The sequence below is a fragment of the Heptranchias perlo genome, chromosome 19 (genome assembly GCF_035084215.1).
Source record: "Heptranchias perlo isolate sHepPer1 chromosome 19, sHepPer1.hap1, whole genome shotgun sequence".
NCBI classification, from domain to species: Eukaryota; Metazoa; Chordata; class Chondrichthyes; order Hexanchiformes; family Hexanchidae; genus Heptranchias; species Heptranchias perlo.
In genome coordinates, this window is record NC_090343.1 from 22,311,077 (window position 1) to 22,334,791 (window position 23,715).

At 45.9% G+C, this 23,715-nt stretch overlaps 1 protein-coding gene across 1 annotated transcript in view; it reads left to right on the plus strand.

The window, feature by feature from the left end:
* LOC137335344 (peroxidasin homolog) overlaps positions 1-23,715 on the plus strand; it is a 132,597-nt gene that overhangs the window by 106,309 nt on the left and 2,573 nt on the right. The window contains exons 21-23 of the mRNA XM_068000678.1: positions 1,716-1,839; positions 5,630-5,717; positions 17,297-17,410. Coding sequence (XP_067856779.1) covers positions 1,716-1,839; positions 5,630-5,717; positions 17,297-17,410 — 326 coding nt within the window. The remainder of the gene's footprint in view (positions 1-1,715; positions 1,840-5,629; positions 5,718-17,296; positions 17,411-23,715) is intronic.

Here is a 23,715-nt window from a genome sequence, read left to right on the forward strand (position 1 = left end):
ATGCCTCTCCTCCATTGTCCAGCTCAGCAAGACTGCCCTCGTTCGGTACCACTCTTAGCTATCCAATCGTAGCCAGAGCATGTCCTGCAATGGTTTCTCTTCAGATCCCCACACCCTTATCTCTGGAGTCCCTCAAAGATCTATCATTGGCTCTCTCCTCTTCCTCATTTATCCTTGGTGACAACACCTGCATACATGGGGTCAGCTTCCACATGTATGGTCAGCTCTACCTCTCCATCACCACTCTCGACTCCTCTATCGCCTCTGTTGTCAGACTGCTTATCCAACATCCAGTCTTGAATAAGCCACAATTTCTTCCAGTTAAACATTGGGAAGACCGAAGCCATCGTCTTTAGCCCCCACCACAAAATCCTTATCCTCGCCACCAATTGCAACCTCCTCTCTGGTCACCATCTCAACCTGAACCAGACTGTTTGCAACCTCTGCATCCTATTGAACGCTAAGCTGAGCATCAGACTCCATATTCTCTCTGTCACAAAGACCCCCTATTTTCACCTCCATAACATCGCCCACATCGGCCGCCTCAGCCCATCTGCTGCTGAAACCCTCATTCATGTCGTTATCACCTCCAGACTTGTATATTCCAATACTCTCCTGGCCAACTGACCATCCTCCACGCTCCTAAACTTCAGCGCATCCAAAACTGTGCTGCCCGTATCCAAGTCCCACTCACCCATCACCCCATCCTCGCTGACAAACATTGGTTCCTGATCTCCTAATGCTTCAAATTTAAAATTCTCATCCTCATGTTTAAATCTCTTCATGGCCTCGCCCTTCCTTCTCTCTCTAACCTCCTGTCCATTCCAGTGACTCTAGACTTGTGCATCCCCTCCTCCCTTCACCCCACTACTGTGTCTTCAGCTGTCTAGGCCCCACTCTCTGGGATACCCTCAATAAACCTCTCCATCTTCTTCGCCTCCTTTAAGACCCACATTAAAACCCACCTCTGACCAAGGTTTTGTCAACTAGGCAAATATCTCTTTCTTTGGCTTGATGTCCATTTTTTGATTATTCCTCTGTGAAGCGCCTTGGGGTGTTTTCCATGTTAAAGGCAAGTTATGCAAGTTGTTCTTGATACTGCAAGGTAAAATGGGTAAACATAAGTCACGTACATAATAATAAAAGTTGAACAGAAATAAACAGGCATGAATTAAGCAGCAACATGATGAGCACCAACACACTGTGCCACAGAGTGATGGGACATATGTTTGCATGATCCTTCAGATCCTAAGTCATGAATCTCAGCTACATTGCTATGGGTGTCACCTAGTGGAAGCCAAATGTTTTCCCACTAGCAAAAAGAAGAAAGTCCCTGAACTGCTATCATGCCCCACTGAGCACCCTGTTTCAGAATGGCAGATTCAGAGGCCTGGCCTTGGGTGATGGATGAAGACAACGAGTAGGATTGAAAAATACTTCAAAAAGATGGAATCTCTTCCTTGTGAATTAGTGGGAACAGAGCAAAAACCCAAATGTACAAAGTTGCTTGATGGGCATTCACCCATAAGAATGAAGTGCAGTCTGGTGTCAGTAGGATAAATTAATCTCTAATTTTAATACGTATTGTTGAAAGATTTGATTTTTGACATTGTGAATAAAAATCTTGGAGGAGAGAATGAAGGACATCGCCTTATTACAGAACTGGAATTTTTAGATGCTGATAGTAATGCAGTGAAATATTTTTATTTGTCCAGACTGTACAACTCGGGGACAGTTCAACACTCTGTCACAAAGATTCCGCAGCAAGCGTTCAGAAGAGTTTAGTTTCCTAGAAGCCAAATCTGCAAACCACAAATGGGTTACAAAACAAAGTGAGAGGTAACTGAAATGGCAATTTAAAGGAACATTCCTCAGTTGTGCTGCAGGAAAACTAAATTAACCTTTTTAAAACAATTTCTGAGCAAAACCTTTCTGGAAGGAACTATAACTCCAATGTTCTGGGCATGCCTTGATGTCTATTCTAATGTAAGTGAGTAATCAAATGAATTATGCCAGCCACAACACACGATTCAATTTATGTTAATTTTTATTGCTTGTTCTTTTCATTGTAACGCAGTTGTTTGTCGCCTTGTTTACATTTAGATATATTTAATTTCGTCTTTTCCCCCAATTACTACTTTTTTGATGTCCTTATCTATCATAATTTTTTTTCAGTTTTTCTTCAATTTATCCTGATATTTTAAAATGGTGATACACTTACACCTGAGAGACTATAGGGCACATTCACCGATCCTGCCCTCCCAGTGGGAACCACACTCAAAAGGAGTGTGGTTTGGAAAATTAGTGCTACAGTATTTTAGCCCTATCTCCAATTCACGTTTCTCGAGTGAAGCTCCCCACTGATAGCGTGGAATCTGTGAATTTACCCTTGTATTTTAAAACTTACTGGAAATTTTTTTTTGTGCATGGCATAATAATAATGTTGAGGATAATTATTCCTTGCTGTTGCAGTAGAGATCATGCAGATTAACGTGAACAAGGTAGCTGCAGTTTGTTTACAACTTTTTATTGCCTCAATGAAATCAAGATCAATTAGTTTTCACTTTTCAAAAGAACCTATTTAGGTGCTCAATGCACTATCCCTCTTCTTCCCCTCCCTTTTGCTTTCTTCATTTCCATTAAATAACACCCAGTTCCCAGTTGTGACAAAGGGTCTTACACCTGAAACATTAAATTGTCTTTTCTCTTTTCAGATTCTAACAGACCTGTTGTGTATCTTCAGCATTTCATTTTTTTAAATTTCAGTTTTGCAGCATTTGCAGTTTTTTTTTGCAGTTTTTCTTGTAATCAAATTTCACAAAGAAAACTGAGAACTTCTTGCCATTTTTTTTCCCCATTTGTTACCCTGTGGAGATTTTTTACTGTAAATATTCTTGACCCTGTAACAGGTAGAAGCTGACTGAGCAGTGTCTTCTCGATCCACTGCACCGTCAATTTTCTATTCTGATTTTGCTGAAAGATACTGTCATATTTACACATACATTTTAATTTTTATGTCAAAGGAAAAAATGAGAATTGTATGTCTTAAATAGGATCTGTCATCAATAGACTGTCCACTATCTGATTCTACCAAAGATCTTAAAATGCTTTTTGTTTAAAAATTAACTCTTTTTTGTAAAAGAATAGAGGAGCGATCTTGTTCTTTTGCCAGTTTTTGTGACCTGTGGACATCACAACTGCATGTTTCCATCTATCTATGCAGTGACAGATAGAATATGCTCACAGTTGTGTCCTGGCCCCAGAGCATGGCAGAATCTGGCAAAGTTATTTTCTCCTATTGATTACATAGAATTTACAGCACAGAAACAGGCCATTCAGCCCAACAGGTCCATGTCGGTGTTTATGCTCCACACGAGCCTTCTTTCACGCCTCTTCTTCAACATTATCAGCATATCCTTCTATTCCTTTCTCCCTCGTGTATTTATCCAGCTTTGCCTCAACTACTCCTTGTTCCACATTCTAACCACTCTCTGGGTAAAGACGTTTCTCCTGCATTCCCTATTGGATTTATTAGTGACTATCTTATATTTATGGCCTCTAGTTTTAGTCTCCCCACAAGTGGAAGCATAGAGTCATAGAGTTATACAGCACGGATAGAGGCCCTTCGGCCCATCGTGTCCGCGCCGGCCATCAAGCCCAGTCTAATCTAATCCCATATTCCAGCATTTGGTCCGTAGCCTTGTATGCTATGGCATTTCAAGTGCTCATCCAAATGCTTCTTGAATGTTGTGAGGGTTCCTGCCTCCACAACCCTCTCAGGCAGTGAGTTCCAGACTCCAACCACCCTCTGGGTGAAAAAGTTCTTTCTCAAATCCCCTCTAAACCTCCCGCCTTTTACCTTGAATCTATGCCCCTAAGCATCTTCTCTATGTCCACCCTGTCAAACCCTTTCATAATCTTAAAGATTTCTATCAGGCCACCCCTCAGACTTCTCTTTTCTAAAAAAAAAAGCATGTTCAATATTTCCTGATAGGTATAACCTCTCAGTTCTGGTATCATCCTTGTGAATCTTTTTTGCATCTTCTCAAGTGCCTCCATACCCTTTTTATAATATGGAGACCAGAACTGTTCACAGTATTCCAAGTATGATATAACCAAGATTCTGTACAAATTCAACATAACTTCCCTTCTTTTCAATTCTATCCCTCTAGAAATGAACCCCAGTGCTTTGTTTGCATTTTTATGGTCTTATTAACCTGCATCGCTACTTTTAGTGATTTGTGTATCTATACTCCCAGATCCCTCTGCTCCTCTACCCCATTTAGACTCTTATTACCCAAGCAGTATGTGGCCTCCTTATTCTTCCTACCAAAATGCACCACCTCACATTTACTTATATTGAGATGAATTTGCCAATTACACACCTATTCTGCAAATATGTGTATGCTTCACCATATTTAAACTAATAATTTATTGACATCTTTATTCTAAAAGGAAAATGTACTTTGATTAATGAGAGCTGTCCCTTAATATTGAGGCTTTATTTTGTACACTCTCTTTTGTTTCTTCAACTTGTTTTAATTTTTATTCAGACTACTTGTATCTTTTTTTAAAGAATTTTTAAAGTAGATTTTATTGTACTTTGAACAAGAAACAGACTTTCATTCCCCTCTAACAGAAAATCTCTTATCTCTGTCCCTTGTATTACAGCATAGCATTGAAATCATTTGTTGCTGGTGACAAGAAAAAGGATTAACATTTAGCAGAATTTTAGGATGCCACCAATTAAGGTGTACATTATAATGGTGATACTGGTGCTAGTTAGCATCGTGTCTAGGAGTAAATCCAGTGTGCCAGTACTTATGTGGAGTGGAAGTGCATTTAAAATTATTTCAGCAATATTTAGTACATGATGCTGCTCGACAATTAAATAAAACCTTGCCCCGTCATGAAATTTATCTCCATTTAACTTCAGTGCAAAGGAAATTTAAAATGCACGTCGGTTTGTTTAAGCTTAGCTGCAGAATAATGCACCTCATTGAGATCATCTTGCAATTAATTAAGTTCCCGAAAGGATACACTGATCTGAGAGCAGCAGTCATTAAAGGAATCGCCGTTCAAATCTAGCTATAAAAGAGAAAAAGACTAAACAGAGACAGTGCTCATTTGAGGAAAGATCACAAAAAGGTAAAAGAATATTGGAGAAATAAGGCCAGAAATTACTTTGGGTGATAATAGCAGATGAATGCATACTATGTTCGTATTCCTGTGCTATTTTACTGCAAACGCTGATCCTATTTTAAATGGGTTAATGCGTCCACTAAAATGGTAAATGGAGGAATGTCATATAAACACATTAAATTTGTCAATTAATATTATCAACAGTAACATCTAGGCTATAGTATCAAGGAAATATAAATGGAATATGTGTAATTTTATAAGCTTGGAAGAAGGTTGTCTAAAGTAGATTTCCCTGTGAATCTCTTCCTATTTCATATAAAATACAAACATAAAATATATAAACGATACATTATTATTTGATATTCAGTCGGCATTGGGTCCATTCCTTCTAATTTATCTCTATTAAAATGCGATGCTATAAAAACATGGGTATATTTCTGATATGTTCCCAGTTTTTGAGATATTGTTATATGGTCATTTCCTCTAGAGATGTGGAAGTTCAGGAAAAGGCTTCCAACTCCTCCTCTACACAGCCTGATAACTGTGGGACTGAACTGGAAAATCTAAGGAGAAAGGTAAGATTGTAACTCCTTACCATATATTTTAGATGTTCTGTAAACTATATTACTGTTTGGATTTCATTTGTAAAATCTAAAAATTGTTTGCACGTTGAATTTAGATTCTTGTTCATTTGCACTCTATATTATACCAACCGTTTTTCTTTTAAATTAATTTTGGTGCTTACCAAAGTGATATTTTGGTACCCCAAGTCAGCATCAAGCACTACCACGTATTGCATAATTCAATACTCAGTGAAGCACCCCTGATTTGCTTCAACAATGTGCCTTAATGACAACCCTGGAAAAATGTCCTCTGCTGCACTAGTGTATGTTTTTCCATTTCCCACATCAGCTTTCGTTGTAGACAGTCTGGGGGTAATTTTAACCCCAAAGAACGGGTGGTTTGGGAGCAGGTGGGAGGTTAAGATAAGCGCTTTTTGAAATGCAGCCGCAACCCTGCACCAACGCGCCCACTTCTGGATTTAACCCAGGTGTGTTTAGACATGCTTGCAAATCCAAAACCCGAGAGTCCCATCCCCACTTAATGCCAGTGGGTGGATTGTTAAAGGGGCAATTTACCTCATTGAAATAGTTGAGGTACTTAATTTTTTATGGATTCTAAGTCTGAAACAAACTTAATCTTCCGTTTCCCATGGCTTTTCAATCTCGCCAGTGAAACAGAGGCTAGATTCATGCTGAAGTTTACTTGGCCCTTTAAACCTGTGATTGACACATCTTGAATAAAAGCTGAAGCATTGCAGCTGGTCTATCAGTTCTCTCAGGCAAACATTTGGCTGAAAGTTCTTCTTGTGTTGAGACTGAGAGTTCTTTGTTGAGACAGCTTTAGGAAGACTTTGGAGCCTCTCAAACTGACAAGATCAGGATGGGGGGGCGCAATGGATGTATTCGAGAGCATATCTGAGGAGGAGGAAAATGAACATCCACGACAATCACATTGTCCTGTGTTGGGATCTGCTGGTGCACAAAACAGAGGTGTGCAATAAGGATCTGGAGAACAGCAGGGAGGGGACCAACAGAGGGGCCGAGGTCAAAGGAGGCACTACCCACGTGAGAGGGTATACAAGCAGAGGCTGAGCTTCCTCCAGCTCTCTGAGGAGCAGTGCCTACGCAGGATCAGATTGAGTCGGCAGCTGGTAGCAGACACCTGCAGCCTCCTTGAGGAACAGCTGCTCCCCGCTGGACCTGGTGCCCACGCATTGCCTGTACCAGTAAAAGTCACCACTGCCCTCAATTTCTTTTGGGTCTGGTTCCTTCCAGAGTGCCACCATGACATCTCCAAGGTGTCTCAATCGTCTGCACATAAATGTATAAGGCAGGTGATGGATGGGTTGTTTTCCCAGGGCATCCGATTACATGAACTTCCCCGATGACGACATCAGCCAGGATGAGCGGGCAGTGGGTTTTGCCTCTCTGGTTGGCTTCCCATGGGTGCAGGGCGCTATCGATTGCACACACGTGGAGTCTTCGTAAACTGAAAGGGCTATCACTCCATCAATGCACAGCTGGTATGCGACCACAGGAAAAGATTTCTGCTAGTGTGCGCCAGATTCCCTGGCAGCTGTCATGATTCTTTCATTTTGTGCAAGTCCACCATTCCAGACCTCTTCCAGACAGGAGACAGTATTAATGGCTGTCTCATTTGAGACAAGGGATACCCCCTGCAAAAGTGGCTCTTGACACCTGTGAGGAGCCCCACCAACGAGGCGCAACAGCAATACAACCAGAGCCACATGACCACCAGGTGTATCATTGAGCAAGCCATAGGCATGTTGAAGATGCGCTTCAGGTGCCTTGATAGGTCTGGAGGAGCCCTTCAGTACTCGCCAGCGAGGGTCTCCAGAATTATCGTGGTGCGCTGCGTCCCACACAACATAGTGCGGCAGAGAGGGTTATGGGTAGAGGAGGACGAAGGCGCTCATCAAGCATCCTCTGCTGGCGGCAACATTGAAGAAAAAGATGAGGAGGAGGAGGAGGAAAAAAATGAAGATGGGGCGCCCATCGCCAGGCCATCCATGCACATTGCTGACTGTGATGCCAGGGATGCCCTCATATCTGAGGTTCTCATAATGAGAGTTGCAAAATGAAGAAATTGAGATACTCAGGCCGCCTGTCACCGTCGTCACCACCACCACCACCAACTCCCCCCCCATCCCCACCTTTGCACAAAACAGTCCTTCAACCACACACAGACCCATTGCACACCCGCCCAATGGGTACCATCATTTATTGCCATTCATGATGAAGCAAATGAAAAGGCGACTTGACACTTGGGATGCAGTAATCGGCAAGATGTGGAAGTGGTGATAATCAAAAAATGTAACGTCCCAATGTAAAAAGAAAAGGAGAATGATCAACATAACATTTCTTCAAGCATCCTTGTGTATATCCTGGGTGAACTATAATTGCTTTAACTTACGCTTTTTACCGCTTCTATGTGGTGCGTCCCCTGTGGCTTCAGCAGAGGTAGTGGCTGGCTGCTCAGATCCCTGCCCTGACTGCTGTGCTCCTCTTGGCCTACGTCCTCTGTGTTTTTGGAGCCCGTGAGGGCCCCGCCAATGACTGCTCCTTCCTCACCTGTGCAGGGGCACCTGGAGAGGAGACACCAGGCCGGGTACTGGTTGAGGAGGGGGCATTGGATGAGATGTGGGAGCACTTTGAGTGGAGTTCCCAATTCCATGACCCCTTTTGCAATCATCTGTCTCCCGGGCCAGCATCACATCACTTCTACCACTCTGTTGGAGAGCAGCTTGGTGCAGATCAGTGACGCTTGTAAGGCCACGGATAAGATATTTGTCATCCTGTTTAAGGCGGCAGACATGTTGGCATCCAAAGTCTGCACAGCCGTGGTTATAGCCTGCATGGACTCATTTGAGAGCTATGCTTTAAGCACAATGGAGGTGGCCACTCTCTCCATCATAGACATTCTCGCACTTACCTGCAACAACAATCCACTAGTGTTGGAGTTGGACTCCTCCATCCTCTCTGCTAATGTGGAGAGTGTGCATGGCATATTTTCCAATACGTTGCAAAGGTGCAGCTGTACCTCAATCATTCTCATTCTCAAAGATGGCCCCTGGAGTTCGGCATCTTTATCCAGCTGAGCAGAACTTGGACAGGAGTGCGTTCTCCGACACGGACTTTCCACAGCTGCCCCTGCCACCAGTGTCTGCTCGTGCTCACTTGTGAGTGGTGGATCACCAGGTGACAACCCAACTATCTGGCTAACAGGACCCACCAAAGTGCCAGTATCTGCGCTGGTGCATGGCTGTATGTCCTGTGGTGCACCCTCGGAAGGAATGAGTTATTCTGAGGAATCGATGTCTTGCATCTTGCCACATTTTTCTTCAGCGTGTGAAGGCCCTGGAAGACAACAGAAAGCAATATTAATTATTCATCGGCAAAGTGACAATCTTGCCAATCACCATACTGAGGTCTGATACAGTTCAATCATTGATGAAATAAAGTCATCATGTGTGCGAAAGATGTTAAAATTCTGTCATCAGGCATCTGCGGCTTCCCAGTCTCTCCATCTCCGATGGATAGGGATGCAGCTGTCCCACTTATCTCCATGGCCTCCTTCTCCACATCTGTGAGCTCTATCTGTGGTGGTCCACCCCCTGTTCTCGTCTTCTCCCTTGCATTTTGCGTTCTCTTCTCCTACAAGGGGAGAAAGAACAGACCTGTAATTGACTGAAGGTGCCGTATACATCCAATGGATGCATTGCTTTGGGTGAGGCTGACCATGAAACAGATGCATCAGAGGGTGACTATCAGACAGATGCATCACATTGCATCAGGATTGGGGTGAGTGGCAGTGGTGGGTGCATGAATGGGGCTTTGAGGAAGTGCATAGAAATTGAAGGATGTTGATGCTGAAACTTAAATGGGTGTGAGGAGTGTTGTGATGGAGTAGGTTTGCCAACACAGAGTGAGAGGGGAGGGTCTTGCAAAACAAAGCATGTGGGCAAATCAGCAAATGTACTCACTTTTCCTAACCTGGCTAGGTCAATAAAAAGCTTCCTGCACAGCAGCCAAAACCTGGGCACCGTGCTCCTGTTACTAACATCTTCTGCCACCTCCAGCCACACCTCCGTGATGGCAGAACCAGGTTTCTTCCAACGATCACATGGATAGATGAACTTCCTCCTGCTTCTCACAACGGCCAGTAGTATCATAGTAGGTACAGCACAGGAGGAGGCCATTCAGCCAATCGTGCCCGTGCTGTCTGTTTGAAAGAGTTATCCAATTAGTCCCATTCCCCAGCTCTTTCTCCATAGCCCTGTAAATTTGCTATTGAATCTGCTTCCACCACCCTTCCAGGCAGTGCATTCCAGATCAATGCAACTCGCTATGGAAAAAAATGTTTCCTCATGTCGCCTCTGGCTCTTTTGCCAATCACCTTAAACCTGTGTCCTCTGGTTACTGACCCTTCTGCCACTGGAAATAGTTTCTCCTTATTTATTCTGTCAAGATCATGATTCATGATTTTGAACACCTCTATCAAATCTCCCCTTAACCTTCTCTGTTCTAAGGAGAACAACCCTAGCTTCTCCAGTCTCTCCAAATAACTGAAGTCCCTCGTCCCTGGTACCATTCTAGTAAATCTCTTCTGCACCCTCTCTAGGGCCTTCACATCCTTCCTGAAGTGTGTTGCCCAGAATTGAACACAATACTCTAGCTGAGGCCTACCCAGTGTTTTAGCATAACTTCCTTGCTTTTGTACTCTATGGGTTCGATTTTAGCGTCGGGTTTCCTGTGCGTTATCGGCGGGGCGGGCTCCAAAATGTCAATTTCCACGTGCGGGAGCGGATCGCGCCGAGATCCCGGCCACTTCCGGGTGCCGCGCTGACGTGCGGGGCTGCGTGCGCAGCCCCCGCTGGTGGGAATCCCGCAGGCAATTAAAGCCAGCGGGGTTCCACTTGAGTGTACTTACCTTGCTTGTTGAGGTCATTAAATGAGCTGAATCAGCTGTCAAAACAGGAAGTGTGGGATTTTAGCTTCAACGCAGAGTGTTCCATACACTGGGGGAAACAGTCTCCCTTCAACCGGTCGTGTTCCAGCCAGCAGCCTGTGGCAGCTGCCAAGGTGCACTACAGCGGGTGGGAGAGCCCTCACCCACGCAGGAGGCCACCGCGTCACGTAGGGCAACCCCTGCCCCCCACCACCCCCCGCCAAGCCAGAGGACAGACCGACGTGAAACCGCAGCCCCAGTGCGAGGAACCACCTACCTACCCTGCACAACCCCTCAGACCAACACCTGCCAGATGGGTGGTGCGTTGACATCCTCGGAGGACGAACAGCATGACCAGCCCCAGCAGCCTCACAGTACACGCCGTCCGCCTCGGAGACGTGGAGCCCCCCAACACGGTGCTGTGGCACACCCACCTGCACAGCAGGAGGGAGGGCAACCACAGAGAGAGATGCGTCGCAGGAGGCACTACCCTCCGCACAGGGTGTACAGACCGAGGCTCAGCTTCATGGACCTCTCCGAGGAGCAGTGCATACGTCGGCTCAGAGTCAATCGCCAGGTAGTCGCCGACATCTGCAGCCTCCTTAACGACGAGCTGCTCCCTGATGGACCAAGCAGCATCTTCTTACCTGTCGCCGTCAAAGTCACCACTGCCCTCAACTTCTTTGCATCCGGATCCTTCCAGGGTGCCACCGGGGACATCAACGGGGCCTGTCAGTCGTCTGCACACAAGTGCATAAGGCAGGTCACCGATGGGTTGTTCCGCAGGGCCTCGCACTACATCAACTTCGCCATGGACGAGCGCAGCCAGATGGAGAGGGCGGTTGGATTCCATGCCATGGCTGGCTTCCCACGGGTACATGGTGTAATCGACTGCACCCACATCGCAATACGGGCACCTCCGCATGAGCCAGGGCTGTTCATCAACAGGAAGGGGTATCACTCCATGAACGCCCAGCTCATCTGTGACCACCGCCAGAGATTCCTACACGTGTACGCCAGATACCCCGGCAGCTGCCACGATGCCTTCGTCCTCAGGAAGTCCACCGTCCTGCCCATCCTCCAAGCACCCAACGCCGGCAACGGCTGGCTCCTCGGCGACAAGGGGTATCCCCTACACACGTGGCTCATGACGCCTCTGAGGAACCCCATCACCGAGCCGGAGCGTCGGTACAATGACAGCCACATTGCTACCAGGTCTACAATTGAGCAGACCATAGGGCTGCTCAAGATGCGCTTCAGGTGCCTTGATCGTTCTGGGGGAGCGCTCCAATACACACCATTCAGAGTGGGACGAATCATAGTTGTCTGCTGTGCCCTGCATAACATGGCACTACAGAGAGGGGTGCCGCTGGAGGAGGCCCCATCGACACCCGCCACCCACATTGAGGACGGCGATGAGGGGGAGGGGGAGGGGGAGGGGGAGGATGGGGAGGAGGAGGAGGAGGGGGAGGAGGAGGAGGAGGAGGGGGAGGAGGGGGAGGGGGAGGGGGAGGAGGAGGAGGAGGACGCGCCAGAGGATAGTGGACGACCCATGCGCCGAACCACGACTCACCGGGATGGTCGCCGGGCCAGGGGGGCACTCACACATCAACGGTTCTCCTAGAGTCAGACAGTGCGAGGCGCTCGCATCTCCTCACCTGCACATGCGAGGGGCCATACCAGCCCCCTCCACTGAAGACTGTTGCCAGTACTCCTGCACCCACAGCAGTGTGCCCAATGGGCGGCAGCAGGTGTTCGCCGTCATGATGGGCTGCACGGAACGCACCTATTGCACAGGCCGCGGAAGAATGGATGAGAGGTGGCAGGAGTGGTGAGAATGATAGTGTTTAATATGTACAATGTGAAATAATATAAACAAAAAGTGTACAAATTAACAGACACCCTGGTGCATTCCCTTTGTGCTTATAACGCCTTTGGATTTCTTTTGCGGGTACCCCTACGTGGTGCTACCCCTGTGGCTCCAGCAGAGGTAGTGGCAGGTTGCTCGTGTTCTCGCCTTGACCGGGTAGATGCTTTGGGTGGGCGGACGGCCCCTGGGTTTCGGTGCCCGTGAGGGCACCTCCACAGACTGCTCCTCCTGCACCGGGGCAGGGGCAGACTCGGCCACCTGGAGAGGAGGCACCATTGCGGGTACTGGTTGAGAGGGGGGCAACGGGTGGGACGTGGGGGCGCCTTGAGAAGCGTCCCCGCTTCCATGTCCCCGGTCACCATCATCCCTCTCGTGGCCTCGGCCCACATCACCCCTTCCACCCTGCTGGACGGCAGTTTGGATTGCATGTGTGAGGCCTTGCAAGGCCACCCCTAGCGTATCCGTCAGCCTGTTTATGGCGGCGGAATGTTGCTCACCCTGAATCCGTACAGCCGTTGTCAGGGCCTGCAAGGACTCGATCTGGAGCTGTGCGTGACGCTCGAGGGAGGCCAGCCTGTCCTCCACCGCAGACAGTCCCGCACCTACCCGCGACACTATGTCGCCGATACCCTCCTGTACCTGTGCCACCAATGCCCTCATGCAGGAGTTGGACTCCTCCATCGCCTGCGCAATTGTGGACAATGCGCGCGGCACCTCTCCCAGTACCTCGGCAATTAGCTGGTGCCCCTCGACGACTCTCCTTTTCACTGGTGGCCCCCTGGGTTCAGCATCTGGGTCCGGCTGAGCAGAGCCTGGAGATGAGTGCTCCCACCGACGCGGACCCTCCGCGGCTGCCCTGCCACCAGGGTCTGCTCATGCTCACTCGTTCGCGGTGAATCACCAAGTGCTACCCCAACTAGTTGGCGAGGGGGACCCACCGAGGTGCGTGTCTCTGCGCTGGTGGATGGTTGGCTCAGATGTGACGATGCACCCTCAGAGACCGCCATGTCCTCTGAGGAATCGCCCTCCTCAATCACAGCGCTCGCAGACGGCCCTGCAAGAGAACAGAGGGCACTATGAGGCATGTGCACCAACGTTACGGTGCGCCTGATGGCAGGTGATGATACGGTCACTCGCGATCATGGGTGTTGAGTGTCAGCTTTCCCTTACCGGCCGTTTCTGCAGCGACAGACTCGCCATCTGCGACCGACAGGCAATGTGGCGTGCGGGCGAGGTCGAGCGCCTCCACCTCTGCGTTTGTGAGGTCTACCACGTGCGGCGGGCCACCTCCGGTGCGTGCCCTTTCCCTGTTGTTCTTGCTTCTCTTCTCCTGTCAAGGCAAAACACAGATGCGTGAGTGGGTGCGTATTGCATCGTGAGACGCATCGAGCATCGGTGTGGGTGGGTTGAGCGTGGGGCAGATGGATGGGAGGATGCGTGTGCCACATGCCCATCCCATTGCATGGGGATTGGGGGGTGTGGTAGTGTTCGGGTGGGGTCAGGGACGGTGGGTACTTGCGGGCACGGCGAGGATGGTGAGTGAGTGGCTGTGAGGATTGCTGCGGGAGCGCTGTGGTGGTTCTGCAGGAGGGGTTGTGATCTGTTTGGCGTGATGGTGGGGACGGGTTTTGGGAGGGTGCGTTGGTGTACTCACCTTGCCGGACCTAGTGAGGTCATTGAACCGCTTGCGGCACTGCTCCCATGTCCTGGGGGTGTTGGCCCTGCTGCTGACCTCCGCCGCCACCTCTGCCCATGCCTTCCTGGTGGCGGCGGCAGGGCACTTGCGTCCGTCCGCAGGGAAGAGCGTGTCCCTCCTCCTCCTCACGCCCTCCAGCATCAGCTGCAGCGCAAGGTCCGAAAAACATGGCGCAGCCTTTCCCCTGGGTTGAGCCATCATGTCTTGCCTACTGATTGCAGCAGGAGGGGCTTTGGGAGACTGCCCCTTTAAGTGGAGCTCCTACATCGCGTAAACGGTAGTGGGCATGTGCAGCCCGCCGGCACGCAGCTGGGGAGCGGAGAACCCGGAAGCAGGGCTTAATCAGTTCAATTATCCCGCGATCGCGCGGGGGGCGTACGCAATTAGCCATCCGCGTTTTCCACGCTCCCGGAGGACCACCCGCTGGGAACCCGCAGGCCTGCTAAAATCGAGCCCTATGCCTCTACCAATAAAGCCCAGGATCCCAAATGCTTTTTTAACAGCCTTCTCAACTTGTCCTGCCACATTCAAAGATTTGTGTAAGTGCACCCCCAGATCTCTCTGTTCCTGCACCCCCTTTAAAATAGTACCATTTAGTTTATATTGCCTCTTCTCATTCTTTCTACCAAAATGCATCACTTCACACTTCCCTGTGTTAAATTTCATCTGCCATGTGTCTGCCCATTTCACCAGTCTGTCTAAGTCCTCCTGAAGTCTGTTACTACCCTCCACATTGTTTACTACATTTCTGAGTTTCATGGCATTTGCAAACTTGAAAATTATACCCTCTATAATCAAGTCCAGGTCATTAATATATATCAAAAAGAGCAGTGGTCCTAATACCAACCCCTGGGGAACATCACTGGAAACTTCTCTCCAGTCTGAAAAACAGCCATTCACCACTACTCTCTGCTTTCTGTCCCCTAGCCAATTTTGTATCCACGCTGCCACTGTCCCTTTAATCCCATGGGGTTTCATTTTGCTAAGAAGTCTATTATGTGGTACTTTATCAAATGCCTTTTGAAAGTCCATATACACATCAACTGTCTCTGTTACTTCATCAAAGAACTCAATCAAGTTGGTCAAACATGATTTTCCTTTAATAATCAGTGCTGACTTTCATTTATTAGCCCATACTTTTCCAAATGGCAATTAGTTTTCTCCCGGATTATTGTCTCTAAAAGTACTCCCACCACCAACGTTAGGCTAACTGGCCTGTAATTGCAGTACTTCAAGTGATGCATCCGAGAACCTGGGTGATGCCTTTCCTCTATGTGCATTCATCGCTTCACTTCCTCCTTTCTTTCCCAAAATCCATTTTTGCATTGGCCCTTTAAATAGTGGGCTTTGGATCGCGTCATGTGGGTGTGCAGTGCGCCCGCTACGCAGCTTGGAGACACGAAACCCAGAAGTAAATTTAAGTGTCTTCAATTTAGTTGTGATTGCAGATTCCAATGCGCTCACTTTACTTCCAGGTTTCTCACGCAATTATCTACCTACCCACTGAGTTCCCAGCTCCAGGTAAAAATCTGCCCTCTCAGTGAGATGCTCATTTGTCCCATGATGTGGCTAGTTTTGTGTTAGCACCTGCAATAAGTGAGTTTAAATTGTCACACTTAGCTTAGGAACTTGCAGCCCGTAGAGAAAGGGAGACTTTCTTACCAACAGTCTGCATTGGAATAAAATTGAGGTAAAAGAATATTATGTTAACCGACTGCACGTACTAGCTGTCCCCAACTTAACCTGTTTTAATGGGGGTTTCAGCCACTAAGTGGGATAGTGTGTATCGGTCTTTTAAAATCTTGCCCAGAGTCTTGACATTAGGACCACATTATTTCCTGGGATATACATCCTGCCCTATTCTATAACTTGTTCTAACTTCTCCCAAAGCAACAAGTTACAGCTTGCTGTGCTACAGTTGCAGTCCTTTTTTTGCCCTTTTTTTATTTCAAATGTACATAACTGAAGTCTTAAGTATTTAATTATTGTGCCTGCAGTACAGAAAGTTACTTAACCCACAATTACTTCAAATGTATAACTGAGACCAGCCAGGTGCATCGCAACTGGTCTTTCACAGCCCAATATTCCCTATCTATCTATCTATCTACCTGAAAATCACCCTACGTCAATCATATGTGACTCTTCAAGAAGGCCTCTACTTACATAGTTCATTCTGGGATAGGACGAGGTTTTGGTGTGCTGATACTACACTGTGCATTCAGTTTCCTCTGCATACTCATTAATGTCAACTTTTGCTTTGAAAAGTATTTTTATTTTCATTTTCATTTTAAGTTTAAGTTGAGTTTCCCAACACCCCTGGTGGCTCAATGGGTAGGTGCAGCAGTAATGTGGCGCTGAACCTACCTGGTGCTGAACCTAGGTCATACAAACCAGGAAGTTCCTAGGTTCAATCCTTGGGGTCTGGCCTGAATTAGCCAATCTAATTTGGGATGACAATGTGGGGGGGCGGGGAGAATCAGCCAGGGTTCTCGTATTGCTAACTATCCAGTGACTTTCTGATTGAAAAATGCATGTGTGGACAGGTTGGAGTCTGGTATGATAGTTTCCATGGTTGAATATCCTACCAGTGCTAACTGTCCAGTTTCATATGAAGAATGAAATCTTTTCTGAATTACTAGAACTGTATCACAAAATGAGTTCCCACCTTCAGAAATGGAGGGGTAAATTGAGAAAATAGGACAAGGAGTTAGTTTACCTTTCATATTGGTCAGTACCAGAGCCCAAATTCAGAAATTGTGTATGTTATTGCAAAAACTTTCAGTTGTGATTTCATGCTTTTTGAGAATATATAATTGCTTTCCAACTAACCTACAGGACTTGCTGTTAACATTAAATATACTGCAAGGATTCCTCGAAAGTTAGAGGTTTTGAATCTTACTGTCTTTGATATGTATTGCTATAGAGTAAGTAGTTCATTTCTGGGTAATAATATTTGTGATAGTATACATCAAAGAAAATTAGTTTTTCTGACAATATGAGAAAAATCAAGGCAATTAGTTTGTTGTCAACTTTAAACATGATTTTTTTTAATATAGATAGAGAAACTTGAAGCTCACTTGAAATTAACAGGCTGCATTGATAAGGATGGGAACATAAGACGTGAAGATGAACGTTGGCAGAAAGATCCATGCACTTTGTGCCACTGTAAGGTAGGAAATAAATCTCTCAAAATTGTAAAGTGATTAAACTGCCAGTTATTTCATTAAGCATAGCTCGAGTATAGTTGCACTGGCATGATGAACCAAATACCTCTTTCTATGTTCTTAATTCTATGGCGGTGCAAATTCAACTTTGGCTGAGGTGCAGAACAGGCTGCCCATTATACGATTCCACAATGGGAAGGAAAATTGGGGGGGAGGGGGGTTGTATAACTTGTGGTCAATTCGTTACCGCCTGTTTTGCACCACTGCCCCTGTGAATTTCACCCCCTAGATTCTAATTCCTTGTGCTCTGGGTTTAATTTATTGCAATATAGGTATAAAGTAATATTTTCCAAATACAAGTGGAGATAAATTACGCAGTGATAGAACCAAACAAAGATTGTTCAGGACTAGATTGGGAGCAGGACTACTCTTCCAGAGACGTTTTTTCCATTTAAAGGGCCACCTGGTAATGAGGATGATTTTAAAGTGGGTATACAAAATATGAGAAAATCAGCATTTTACATATCAAAAATACAAAATGCTTTGAGTGTCGAAGGGGTAAGAGGCTTTATATATATATAAAAAAACAGCTAATGCTCTCAAACATATAGGCTGAGTACTACCCCATGTTACTCTCACATGTTCACAGTCTGTATTGGTTTCTGACTTTCTCAGTTTTTTCTGCATGGGTGGGGAGAAATTTACAGTGCTAAAGAAAATTCATAAATGAAAGGTGCATTATGCAAAGCAAAACTGTAACTTTGCTACACAAAACACAGGCAGATGAGGGATCATTATTTCCTCTCTCACACACTCTCTCTTGCCCCCATCTTTACTCACTCTCTCTTCCCCTCCATCTATCTATCTATCTAGGAATAAGGGTAGGTCATTCAGTTCATTGAGTTTGCCCTGCACATTTTTATTAGCTAAAACATACACAAAAATGAGTGCAGGAGAACATTGACCTTATTATTCTGAATGAATGTTTTTTTAAAAATTCAGAGCATTTGGTTTCTCTATTAAATTGGAAATGCAGCCTAAATATACACATCTCTCTATATACACTTTTTTTTATCTTCAAAGGGAAACTTAGATCAAAATGGGGCTTCCAGATAGACGACATCCTGCGACCAAGCAGAGCAACACTGAACTGTGGTTTTCAGCGCTTCTTTAATATAGGTTTTAGATGAATAAATTTCTCAGAAATACATTGAGCTGAAGACACTGAAATGAACTTGTTTGCGAGATAATCACTTGTAGATAGAAATTTCCCATTTTGACCTAAAAATGACCGGAGATATATTCTTTATTTAGCATTGAGGCACTGAAGGGAAATTTTAACACCAGTTCAATCAAAATACCAATGCCAAAATAACGCCATTCGAAATGACAACGGCGATATTCAAATATTGTTTGAGGTTTTAACCATAGGGTCAGTTGCTTGAAACCAAGCATTGGGTTCACCAAATACTTTTAAAGATACTGTGTTTATAGAAAGTTGGCAAAAAACACACCAGTTGCTTCCCCTTCTTTGGGATGGAAACCATTAAGCTTGCTCCTGAGCTGAAAGATTTGGAACATGTCACTCTATTTCTGAAGGTTATACCTTCGGTGCTTTCAGATATGTGGGGTGAAATTCAACTTTGGCACCCGGGCAAAATAGGCGGCCGATTCGCTACTGCCCATTTTGCGCTCCCACCAAAATTGAATTTCACCCATGTGATGAAGTAACTGGGCAAGAATTTACTGTACAAGACATGGTTAACTCAGTACTGTAGAGCAAGGGAACACCCTACCTCCACAGGGACCAATTAGAACAGGAAATTTAAAATCCATCTTTAGTGGTTGTTTAAGAATGTTTCAGTTGACATTAATGGGTTTTCCGGCTTCTAGATTCACTGATAATGGCATATACAAGTTATTGCCCACTTCACAGAGATATTTCTGATGCTCGATAATAATAGAGCTGAGATGAGGAATAGTGCTACCTAATCTTCTAAGTTCTGTTATTTTCATCAGACATTTTGTGTAAATTCATTTTGATTATATAGAGTATGATAGTGTAGTGGTTATGTTACTGGACTAGTAATCCAGAGACCTGCACTAATAATCCAGAGAACATAAATGCAAATCCCACTGTGGCAGTTTGAGAGTTTAAATTCGGCTTTTAAAAATCTGGAAATAAAATGTGACTCTTAACTGCCCTCTGAAGTGGCGTGGCAAGCCGCTCAGCTGTATCTAGGGATGGACAATAAATGCTGGCTTCTCCAGAGATGCCCACATTATAGAATGATTAAAAACCCTCTTCTGGGACTAAATCTGTTCCGGATCTTCCTTGAAGTCCGTTTAATCCATCACTGCTATTTAAAAGTTTTGAGTTGTGTCTGTCGCACTTCAGACATCATACATGGAAATTTCTGTGAGACACCTTTTGAAAAAAAACATTAAAAAGAGAAAATAATCTAGTGATTTCCTACAGTTTTTTTCTGACCTTGGGGGAGGAGCAAACTATTTACAAACAACTACCAACCTACAGAGAAGCTTCCCCAGCATCAGAAAATACCTTTTAATTGAACTCTGATTGACCTCAAATTGGCTTTATGATGTACGTACTTGCAACTATTAGACCTGTGGCCTTAGAGACAGGCCAATTACACACAGCTCTATCATAGCAACAAAATAATGCATTATGTGTTACATGTCCTTAAAACAGCATGTCCTCCAAATTGCTATGAGCAATGCCATAGGTGACAGTCTAGAATATAAAGACCTAGGCAGTGTGTTTATCTCCATGTCTTAAAGAAAATGTGTTAATTGTGTGGAGAGAGCCCCAAAAGATCAACCATGGCAGAAAAATAGAACTCTCCAGCTACCCAACTTTAGTCCAAAATGTGGTGTATAATTTAGTATTTTTTATCAATGTGCTTGCACTTCTGTAGCTGTAGCACTTTAGAGATTCTACCATTTGAAAACTATTGAGGAAGTTCAGTACTCACCATGAAATTTATATACTGTATGTACTTGCAGATCACCCATGGTGTTGCTCACGGTGAGTCAGAGAATATGCTGCTTTGTATCAATAAGGGTGTTATCAACACAGTGTGATGGAAAATGTGACAGGATTTAAGTGTGATATGTACAAAATGTGTGTGTTATAGGCAATATTTTTAATATATTAAGAGTTGACCTTCCTTGGCGTTGTATGCAGGCTATACTTAGTCTTAAATCTCTAACATGAAGCAGGGTTAGAGAGTAGGGATAATCGGAGGACACACAGGCATAATTCAGTCCCCGTTTTAAAGTCATTCATTCTGTCTTTAAGGTAGATATAAGTTATAATATATTAAAAATCTTGCATCTGCACACACTTCCTCTCAATTCCTGTGCTACAATGGTGGGAAAAGGTGACAGGGAGTGTGCGAAGATTTTAACATATTTAATATATTTCTCACACATTTTGTCCCTTTTGGTGGAAGACGGCGATTATGGCAGGACAAGTTTACATAGATAGTCACTATTACAAATGTGCACATAGGAATTTACAATGGAAAAGGTTAACAAGAAATAACCACAGACTTTTTTTAAAAATTACTGGTTCATCTCAGAAGGTGTTGTACATGGGAAAACAAGAGGAAGTGGGGTGTTCAGATCGAGAATATTTAGAAGGTGGGGTATGATTGGACCAGGGTTGAGGGAGGACTGCAATACTGGGTACAGAAGAAGCCGGATGGGAATGAAAGTAAAGGGAGGAAAATAAAGAGGATTAGAGGCTTGGTGGGGCAAGGAGAAATGTAATTAGAGTTCAAGGGAGGGGGAGGGGAGGTTCAGGGGAGGGAAGAAGAGGAGGGAGAAGGCAGGGGAGGGAAGAGAGAAAGGGGAAGATGTGGGAGGTGTAGAAGATAATTTTGTTAACATTTAAAGTATTCAATTAATTTTAATTTAAGGAGCTCTGATTATAGTTTTCTTTATATATTTTACACAAGGGAGGTAGATGGGAGATGGGGAGGGCGCAGAGGGAAGAGGGGAAGGGATAAAGAGGGGGCGGGTGTACAGAGGGGAAGGGAAAGAGACAGGAGAAGGGAGGGATGAGAGATGGGGAAATTATGAGGCAGGGTGAGGTCAGAGAACAATGGGAAGACAGGGTAAATGTTGGAGGCAGGAAAGGGGGCAAATGGGAAAAAGGTGGAGGGGGGACAGGTTCTCAGGATTACTTTTAATACACGTATATAAAAAGGTACTGATTGTAGTGTTCTTTATATACAAGGCATAAGATGATGGACAGGGAGGGATGACTGGCTGGGCCCAAGGGCCATTGGCATGGGGAGTCAATCATTCCTCTTCTGCTTCTATCTATACTTTTCTGCTTCTGTTTTTTTCTCTTTTCCTGTTTCTCCCTTGCTAACACTTCTTTTATTCTCTTCCTTTCCTGCTTTGCTTTTCTTTTCTTTTTGGGTGAGATGGTGGGTAGTATATCATAGTGTGGTGGGGAATGGAGCCACCAACAGCTACAGGCTGCATTTGGGGTAGAGGTTGTGGGGGAAATATGGCTCTCAGCAGTTCCCTTCCATCTCCTCCCCAAACTCTTCCACTTACCTGATCCTTCGCTCCCATCACATCCTCTATCCCTTCACCTTTCCACTACCTACCATCTGTTCACTCCCATCACTACCTCTTGCTCTATGAATTTCTCACTCAATCAATGTATCTTGCCCTCTCTTTGATCCTCTGTCACTCACCTCACCCCTAACCCTACCTTCCACTTCACACTCCCACTCACTCCTCCCAAAGGCAGGTACTGTAAGGCCAGAGGCCCCTCATTCTAAACCAGTTTCTCTCATCTCATCCCATCCTAGCTATCTCCCTCAGAGGCTTTATTTGTGTTCAAAATTTAACTCGCACTGGGCTCGATTTTCGGACCCCCGAGCTGGCGGGTTCGTGGCGGGGGGGCTCCAAAAATCGGGGATTCCTGGGGTGGGTCCGGAGCTCGACTCCAACCCGCCCACTTCTGGGTTCCCCAGTGACGCGCTTACATGCGCACGCAGCCCCCGCCTGCAGGACTCCCGGCGGCAATTAAAGCCGGCGGGATGCCACTTAAGGTAATTATTTTGATACTTCAGGTCATTAGCAGACCTGATTGACATGATATGTTAAGAGGGGTGGGATTTTCATCGCAACTGAGACTGTTTCCCGTACTGGGGGTAACACTCCCAGTTGAAATGGACATGTTGCAGCTATCAGCCTGTGGCAGCTGCAAAGGTCCATTTGACAGGTGGAGGGGGGAGACCCTCACTCATTGCAGGAGGCCACTCTGTCACTTTGGACAAAGTTTGGCCTCCACCACCCTCCTCCTATCAATAAAATTCACAAACTTGCAAACTTACCCCAGTGTGCAGACACATTTATCTACCTTGCGGACCCCCTCAAACGTATATCTTTCGGTTGGGGGCCGCCGTAGCTGCAGTCATGACCTTCTCGGAGGACGAACAGCATCACCAGCCTCGCCGGCCACACAGTGCTGTGACACATCCACCTGCACAGCAGGAGGGAGGGCAACCGCAGAGAGAGATGCGTCGCAGAAGGCACTACCCTCGCCACAGGGTCTACCGACTGAGGCTCAGCTTCATGGACCTCTCTGAGCAGCAGTGCATACCCTCAACAACTTCTCCTTCGTGTCCTTCCAGGGTGCCACCGGGGACATCGCCGATGTCTCTCAGTCGTCTGCACAAAGGAGCCCTGCAAATACACCTACACGCACTCTGCAGTGACACAATGGGTGGCATCAGTTGTGGGTCTTCATAGTGATCCTCGGGAAAGGGCATTATTGCACAAACCAGACAAGATTTGCAAAGACGTGGCAGTAGTGATGACAATATAATATGTCATGTGAGTTGATCAGAAATTAAATATAAGTAAAAACCATGACAAACCCTCAAACACCCTTGTGCATCCCCTGCATGCTCATGACACATTTGCCTTATGCTTCCTACTGCACATATGTGATGCATGCCCTGTGGCTGCAGCACAGGTAGTGGCAGGTTGAGTGAGGCTGACCGTGAAAGAGATGCATGAGAGGGTGAGTATGAGATACAGCCATGAGATTGTATGAGGATTGGGTTGAGTGGTAGTGGTGGGATGAGTACTGGCGAGGTGAGTAAGTGCAGGTAAGATGAGGATGAGCTTTGAGTGGGTGTTAGGAGTGATGTGATAGAGTAGTGTTGGCAGTGCAGAAGGAGATGTGGGGTGGGGGTGGTGATGTGGCAGATGGAGTGTAGGGGAATGAGTAAGTGTACTCACTTCGGCTGACCTACTTA